The following is a 9,057-nucleotide window of genomic DNA, read 5'->3' on the forward strand; positions in this document are numbered from 1 at the left end:
TCCAAGTCCCAATTTGATTTTATTGATTTAGATAAAGTCGTAGGATATATGCTCTTATCCCTTAGTGATAAGTACATATTAATGGTGAAGATCTTCTTCAGATATATTCATATCCCAACTAAATAATTTAAATCCCTTATATATTAAAAGATAAACATTTGACATTAATGTGTTCACACTATTTTCGCCGCATGGTAGCTTTACAGTGATAACGATTTGAGAATAAGTATGCTGACGTGACACGTGTATAGAGTTTCTCAGCCAAGCTTTACATAAATGTATTCACACTATGTACTATTTTACAGAGTTTATCAATATAAAACTCACGTGCAAGATTCCACGAGTTATACGAAGGTTTTACATAGAAAGACAATTTGCAAAAAAAAATCACTAATGTCCAAGCTTATTTTAGTTTTACTTAATTTTATTTAAGAATTTTATCTTTCATTTGTTATTTTAAACAAAAAATATCTTTAATGTTAATTAACAGAATATTTATATATTTATCAGTTACCTTTATATTCTTTTGCATACACATATATAACTAAATCTTCACCGCAGGTAAGGATTCTATTTCTCTTTGAAGTTGAAATGTTTTTTTAATGATTCCTTTCACCATCCACCAAATTGCAATTAAATGATTTATCTTAGTAATTTTTTTTTTCTCTTCAACTAATATATTGATTCGATTTGATTTTGCATGTGTTTAAAATTTATAATATGAAACCACTGGTCTGACATCAAAATTGTCTAAAATAAATATAACATGAAACCAAACAAATAATATAAAAATTTGGTTATCACCAAAAAACCAAAAACTTCAAGCATTTTAACCGACCAAACCAAAATAAATATGGATTTAGAATGGCTGTTATGTTTTAGGAGATTAAAAACCGAAAAACAATCTAAAATCGAATATCCAGATTAAACAGATCTAATATTTTCTTATTTTAGAAAATAAGGAAATTAATAATCTCATTCCGCGCAAGGGCGGGTTATTACATAGTTTGAGAATTAAAAGAGATACAAAATTAATCAAATAAAAAAACGAAAAGATATTCTAACATTGATAAAGTTACCTTCATGAATAGAACCGGAAACAAAGGGTCCTAATCTTCGTTAGCAAGCTTTTGAGAAATTTTATTCATGTTGAAACGAGTCTTGATGTTGGTTTGCAGAACTATCTACTTCATTCCTCAAATCCAAGTTGGTTGAGTCCTAGGGGTGTATTGAATCTGACATTTGAAGTAATTTGATTTTTAATGAGTTTGTAGATGATTGCATGAGAATTAGAGAATTTGGTGTGATTTTTGTTAAAACACTCTAGAATCTCATCTAAAACAGTGATATTTGGATTTTTATTTTTATAACTAAGGAACTCCCCTCAAACACTCTAGAAACAATTAAAGTACTCTAAAATCTACAACTTAATTTTTGTTCAATAACAGTGGATTTCATAGTGTTTTATGAAATGACAAGTTCAATAACACTGGATTTTAAAGTGTTTTTTAAAATCCGTGTTTGAATAACCGTGGATTTGTCATTTTAATACAAATCACTTGAAACTCTTAGTTGAATACACCATTCTTAGATCATGATTATCCGTATAACTGGTTTTTGAGTTTCTCATTATTTATTTTTTTTTAAAAAAAAAAATTAAAAAAGGAATCAATTGCGGGCCGCCGCGTGTTAATGGGCCCGCAGACAGTACAGGGATCAGGACAAAAGCAGTCTTTATTTCATCTTCTTTGTTAACGATTTTTACTCAAAATATGGGGCCCATCACTTTAAAAACCGTCTTGTAACTCCCGATAATTGTGCTCTAAGTGTTTTAGATACTAGTTTCTGAGCTATGCTCAAGTAATTTTGTTTTTGAGAAGGACGTTTATCTCATGCCATACTTTAGCAACTCCATCAAGCTCAGTCCAAAACCGTTCTTCTCCAGCTAGTAAATGTCCCTGAAGCATCACCCGTGGAAGAAGATGCGAAACTTCAGACCGGTTTCAACTGGAGTCTCGGGATCAGAAAATTTCCAAACCGTACCCAAGGGCCTCAATTTTTCCATTAGAATAAAACCGATTCATTTCATGGTGTTTCTATCCTCATCATGAACGAGCGTGGTCTTGGTCAAGCTTAAGTCGGATGTGTAAGTGGCAGACATGAGTGGTAGTGTATGTAACATCCACAACAATGTCTGCTCATAAAAATACTTAAAAAGAAAATGTTTTTGTCAGATGAATATGCAAACTTTCTTTTTTTTTTTTCTTATAAAAGATAAAAAAAAAAGTGCTGGGAAGGTTCTACGTAGAAAGGAATCATCAAAGAGCAACTAAAAGGAGAAAACACTGGACTATACGGTCAAAACAAGGTCCTCCCCATTTAAGCCACACCAATCAACTAAAAGAAAAAATAGAGAAAACTGTACGATCAAAATGTAAGAGAGTGAATGAGTGAGTTATATTACTGATCAGAACTAGTAACGTGGCTTTTTTGAGGGCTTGCCTGGGTCTTCATCTCCAACCTGCTTGTTTTCACCACCACATCCTTCTCAGAGAAATCTCGCCTTCTAAGGGGATCATCATGGTACGACGTTTACTTCAGTCATTATCTGTTGAAGCATTTCTATGATTTCCTCAAAGTCTGGCCTTTCCTTCGGCTCTTGCTGCCAGCATCTCTCTAGAAGTCCCTTCACTCTTGGGTGTGTTTTCTTTGGAATTTTTGGTCTAAGCCCCTGATAACAAACAAAAAGGGTTTCAATTAAGCCTCCGGAGGAAGAGAAAAATAAAACTCGTACGCAACGTCATAATACCTTCTGAACAACGCCAACAGCCGCCTGTAGTGGAGTCAAGAAAGCATATGGTATCTGTTTCCATTTACAAATACACCATACAACATCAATGTATCTTTAACTAGCGTGAAAGACAGACTTAGAGAAAGATTTGTAAGCATATACTTACATCACCAGTCAAAAGTTCCCATAGCACTATCGCATAACTGAACACGTCAGCTTTGTGACTGTAAGGCTTGTGTTCAATGACCTGGATTTCAGAAGCGAAAGATAAACAGAAGAGAGAGCCATAGACTGATGTGATAAGTTTCATATACTCGGATCAACATACCTCTGGAGCCATCCATCGATAAGTTCCTGTTTCGGCTGTCATGACCCCTGACTCAATCTGTACTCTGGCAACTCCAAAATCAGCAACCTTGACAAGCTGCTCAATATTATCCCAAGTTTAGAACCCCAGAGGATCTTGCTTCTAGTAGAAACAAAACAAGTTCGCAGAGAGAAAATGTAACGACACGATTGTTGACTACACTAAGATTCGAAAATCTTACTCCATGTTCATCCATAAGAAGATTTGCAGTCTTAAGATCCCTGTGGATGATATTGTTTTGATGCAGATAGCACATCCCTTTTGCAACGTCAAGTGCAACTTTAAGCAACGTTTGAAGTTTGAAAGCGCATTTCTGTTTGTGAAGAAAATCATAAATGCTCCCCCGAGCCATAAACTCTGTCACAAAGATGAAACCCGTCAACTCAGTGACATGTCTTTGTGAATTACAACTCAAAATCTATTAAAATCTTACCAGTCACAATACAGAGGGTGGGAGATCGTGTGCATGCACCCAAAAACTGGACAACGTTTTTATGGCGGACTTTCCTACAGACAGTACATATATGGGTCACAAATTGACACTGAGAACACTGAATCATAAATGTTGGTTACAAAAACTGTCAAAATTCAAGCCTGCTCCTGAATATAAACGTAACGAAAGGAGTCACTGACTCATGTTTATGTACAGAACTACGAACTGGATTCTGCAGTAGAATATCAGCTTAAGCTACTACGCATTCAACAGTATTATTAGAATTATTTGAACCGACCTCATAATATAAACTTCTTGAGAAAATTCTCTAAGCATCTCCGTGTTCACACGCTCAGGCTTGAGGAATTTGATAGCCACTTCCTGACTGCAGTAAGTGCCTTTATGCCTGCATAGTGATAAAAATACATATTACTGTAACTTCTAAACAAAAACTTACAGCTTTGTAAAACCAGCTTACAGAACAACAAACTCACAGATCCCCATATGAACCAGATGCCACTTTCTTTTCAATTTTGAGCTGTTTCACGTCAATCTCCCACTCGTCAGTTCCATCCGTGGGTATTTCAATGCAGGCGGGTATCAGCTCGTTGCTAGATTTGTCATGCTCAAAGAAAGTAATAGATTTCTGTTTAGAACCAGGTTGATCCTGTTGAAAGCCAGCAAAAGGCAGTTCTCAGACGTTTGAAGCAAAACATAGCATCAAGATATAGGTACAGCGTCACACTAAGGTATGCCATTTTCTAATGATGCATAGCGTTGCATCTTTTATCTCATAAACATAAGAAATTGTCCCAAAAATTAGGATATGTAAAATACCTTAAGCTTCAGAATCTCCTTGCTTAATGCATCTTTTAAACCGTCTGTTTCCTATAATTCCAAAGTTGCTCAAGTCTATCAACAAGTTCAGTGATAACAAGAAATAATAGTTTTTAAGTACTTGAGATCTCTCTAAAGGCATTCAATACGTAACAAGTAGCATTTCAAAAAGCTAAAATCATACCTCCTGAGACCAACCATCGACAACAAAGACATCCAAAGAAAAACCATCGACAGTGGAGAAAGCATGAGCCTCTTGAATATTCAATCCAAGCTCACTAAGCAGGGAAGTAAGCTGAAACAGAAAACCATTTCTGACTCAAATTGTCAAAAGAAGGGAAGAAGTAACCATCATCGACATGACAGTCTGTAACGAAGCATCAAAATTGTGGCAAAGTTTATGAGCTTAAGCAACAAGATGTTGTGGTAAAATTTTAGTGATGTTAAACAAAGCACCACCAACCTGACTAAGGAGTTTAGGCTTGTCGATGGTTGAGAAGGTGATCTCATGCATCGGTCTGCATAATAGGCAGCAAAAATACAAAAAAAAAACATAATGAACAACACAGGATTCAGAGAAATAAAATTTAACAAGAAATCGCACCGAGTAGTCAGAGTTGGATTAACAGCACTATCAACATCTTCAACAATTTTATTTCCAAGAGTAATCGCCTCAAAATTTGGAGAAGAGCCAAAAGTTGGAGGTGCAAGAACCCTATAAACAAGAAGAAAAGGTGCTGTTAGGAAGCTAAAAATGGATGAAGATGGATCTGAGTTTGATAGAAGATCCCTAACCCCTGTCCACTTGTGTGGCTAGAGCTTTGAGCATCTTCCTCCAACGCAGGGTCAGAGTCAGCAGAGTTTCTGGGAGCAACCTGCAACAAACAAAGAGGGGCCAGAGAAACCAATTAAAACACACAAAAGAATTCTTAAGAAGCTTTTCATTATCACTGAGAACTCAATTTGATCACCTGTACACTATGAACATCAAACACAGGCCTCGTTGCAGGATCTTCCGCCAGTTTCAGTAGTCTCTGATGTGTGAGAACATCTTCTGCTCTCTCAACTTTAACATCGAGTGCATATCTGGAACCACTCAAAGATAAACATTACTAAAACAAACCAAAAGACTTGATTCAATTGAGATTTTGTCGATGACCCTAGAACGAAAATTTAATCCAATTGATCAATCCTAGAGATAACAAAACCCTAATGAAACAGTGGAATCGAATAAGAAGAAGAGTACCGAGCAGGAAGACGATTGAAATGTTGCCAAAGCTGATCCTCGAAATCAGGAAGAGCGGCTTCCTCATAGTTAGATTCCTGGAGTCGCTGTAAGATTTCACCGTAGACGTCGAGTTTCATCCGGGAGTGTCTAGGGTTCTCCTTGGACGGCGAAGCCACGACGGCTCTGCTGCCGCAACTCTCCGATTCATCTGTGTTCGTCATGGAAGATCGGAAAATCTAAAAGACGATAGCTGAGAGAGGAAGCAGAAACAATCTTCGGAGATTCTCGTGTAAACGCCGAAACAGAGAGAGAGAGAGAGAGAGAGAGACGTTACGGTGTGTTGTATGTAGAGGATAGCCACGTCATTAAGTGGGGACCACGTATTTTTTGTGGGTCACAACTCACAAGACGCCCACTTATAAGTGGATTGGATACTGGATAGTGGTGCTCTTTTTTTTCTCATTTTTATACACAACCAACGTATAATAAAATTTGAGATGACGTTATTAGTCGAAAAATACAACTTGATATTGGTAGCTTTATGGTTATTATTATATAACTCAAGTGACCTGTTTTCTATTCAAAAATAGAATGCAAAGTCACAGTTGAGTATCTACATTTGTGGTTTTTCTGTATTTGTAAAATAAAGAAGAAGAAAAAAGAAGATTGGCCTAATCGCTTCAATGATTTGTGAAATGCATAGTAATCAATGTTTAACGATTTCTACATTAGGTCGGGGATTCGGTTATCAGAAGAATCAATTACTTGCAGATTATAAAATGAAAATCATGAAACCTTACCAAAAGTTCTAGATCCAGAATGCTACAAGTAGAGTCGTTCGTTGTGATATGTCCATTAAGATCATACATGTTGAACCGTCCATCAATCTGAATATTACAGGGAAATCTACACTTGAAACTTTTATCTGTGAAGTTATTCATCATGATTGTATATATTACAAATAGTTAATCATTAAATGTAATAGGAATGTATATGTTATATGATGATTTAATCGACAACTTGACCAATGTTAGAAAAAATCGCTTCAATGATTTTTTTTCTAAAAGTAGTTGAAATTAAATAAATCTTCTTCTTACTATTTTAAATTCATGGTTTAATGTGTCTAATATGTGTACGTAGTATAATCATCCCAACGATTTAGAGCTCTAAAATTTAACTATCCCTTCAAACAGTTGTAAGTAAATTAATTATTGACCATCATAAACTAGTTGGGTAGAGTAGATTATTTAGCTAATTTACAAGAGTTGAATATGTAAGCCAAAAAATAAAAACGTTCAATATATTATCATCCAACATAACTTTTTCAATACAATGGCGCAAATGATTTTATATAGAAATATAATCTATATAAGATTATGTTCATTTGGCAGTCAGTACGCAGTAGCAATCAACATTAGCGACTAATGATAGCATATCATCAGTCATTTTTGTTATATCGCCAGTGATTAGCTGCTATAATCAGTCATTTTATTATTCGTTTTGCTATTGCCAGTGATTAATACATATATATACATACATATATATATATATATATAGATAGATATATTATTCTTATTTATAATATTTTTGAAACAGACAACATTTTAGTCAGTATTGCTAGAAGAATAGAGACTGCAAAACAAATATAGCTATATTAGCACAAAAGGTAGAGAAAAGGGTTAAATTTTGAATAATGAACTGTAATTCTTACTAAATGTGAAGGGATAAATTTGGACATCAATTAGTCAGTAGCTGATGTTATGTGTTACATGCACGGAATGAAATCATTCTTAACTTTATTTGTGAAGTTAAAAATTTTGTTTTTCTCAAAAAAGTTAAAAGTTTGCTTTTCTCAGAAAAGGTTAAAAAGTTGTAGAGTATGGTGAAATAATTTGATAAACACATTGTGAAAAAGTATATACAATAACTAGATGAGAGTATGAATTGATTGGAATCATTTCAAAGCCTCAAGCCTGACACTTTTGGATAGACTCAACAATTCTTTTGGATTGGGGTTGCGAGCACTAGAACCACCATTCTAAGATCACTTCCATCGGTGAAACTAAAGGCAGTCTGTAATCATTTCAAAGCCTGAAGCTTGACACTTTTGGATAGACTCAACAATTCTTTTGGATTGGCGTTGCGAGCATTAAAACCACCACTCTAAGATCACTTCCATCAGTGAGACCGAAGACAGTATGTAAACATTAAAATATTAGAAAAAATGAAAACACTCATGAGAGAGAAAAACACAAGTTCTAAAAAGAGAAACCATGAAAAATCTTTTTAAGTGCTCTAATGCCTTGCTTATTGTAAAACTAATAAATTTTTACTATTATCTTTAGATAAATGAAAGTCATTTGACATCTTGTAATTTTTGTAATACAGATTATATAGTACATGAACAAGATTATCTTTTTTTTTCGGATGCCCATTTTCTTAAACCAAGTTCTGGTCAGACGAGACGTTCCTCTGAAAAGCATTTTTGTATGCCCGTGTTTGATCTATACAGAGAAAATAATACCTCTATTCCTAGTTTTTTTCGCTAGTTGGTCTGTCTGATCATTTTTGTTCTGAGAAATATGAAGTAGGCTCGTGCTTTCGAAATTATCTTGTAGACTTCGGAAAGCATCAATCTTCGAAGCAAAAACTGGCCAATCCATCGAGTTCGTGGACATATCCACTAGGTATGAGCAGTCTGTCTCGAACCAGATCGAGGAGATCTTCATGTCTCTCATACATGAAGCCGCTCAAATTAGTCCTTTCATCTTATCATGTAAAGCCGAGAGGCTTCTGTTGTACACATGTAGTCCGGATAATTTAATACCTATGTGATCCTTAAGACTCCATCCTAAACCACTTACATTGCCATTACCAATCCATGAAGCATCGATTTGACAAATTAGATTTCGAGGTATCCAAAAAGTATTGTCTCAACAACTAAAGTATGAAATTTGTTATGATCTTCGTCCACTTCCTCCTCTTTTTGATTAGTTTTTCTGTAATTTTCTACCTCAAGGGAAGCTAGTTGGAGAGTGTCGATCCGGAGATGACTTTCCAATTAAAGAGTTTGTCATTCATCATCTTTCAAATATACCAACAGATCTATGGAAATGTGTAGAATTGTGGTTCATGTAGAATCACCTGTTTTCTCAACAGAAAATTAATGTTTTGGTATATAAAAGTATTTGAGAATGAGAAATTCTTGGGTTCACCCCCTAGGGTGAACCTCTAGATTCACCAACCAATAGTGTTTGAGTATTTGATATTTGATATCTTTTAAAAAAGGAAACAAAATTGAATTTCCAAATAAGATTATATTTTTAAAATAAAACAATAAAAATACATAAAAATAGTTACAAAAAAAAAATAAATAAATATTTTAGCAAAATACTAAATCC

At 34.7% G+C, this 9,057-nt stretch overlaps 1 protein-coding gene across 1 annotated transcript; it reads right to left on the reverse strand.

The window, feature by feature from the left end:
• Window positions 1-2,330: 2,330 nt before the first annotated feature.
• Window positions 2,331-5,977, reverse strand: LOC106319387 (probable serine/threonine-protein kinase drkA). The gene is made up of 15 exons (XM_013757698.1): window positions 5,675-5,977; window positions 5,400-5,514; window positions 5,224-5,303; window positions 5,033-5,143; window positions 4,892-4,946; window positions 4,613-4,723; window positions 4,429-4,479; window positions 4,086-4,258; window positions 3,890-3,997; window positions 3,592-3,665; window positions 3,340-3,515; window positions 3,120-3,215; window positions 2,958-3,038; window positions 2,810-2,863; window positions 2,331-2,731 (listed from the first exon to the last, which is right to left on the reverse strand). Exons 1-15 carry the CDS (start codon window positions 5,875-5,877, stop codon window positions 2,579-2,581), a joined length of 1,641 nt encoding a protein of 546 aa, XP_013613152.1. The 5' UTR covers window positions 5,878-5,977; the 3' UTR covers window positions 2,331-2,578.
• Between the last annotated feature and the right edge of the window lie 3,080 nt (window positions 5,978-9,057).

This window comes from Brassica oleracea, chromosome C9 (genome assembly GCF_000695525.1).
Source record: "Brassica oleracea var. oleracea cultivar TO1000 chromosome C9, BOL, whole genome shotgun sequence".
NCBI classification, from domain to species: Eukaryota; Viridiplantae; Streptophyta; class Magnoliopsida; order Brassicales; family Brassicaceae; genus Brassica; species Brassica oleracea.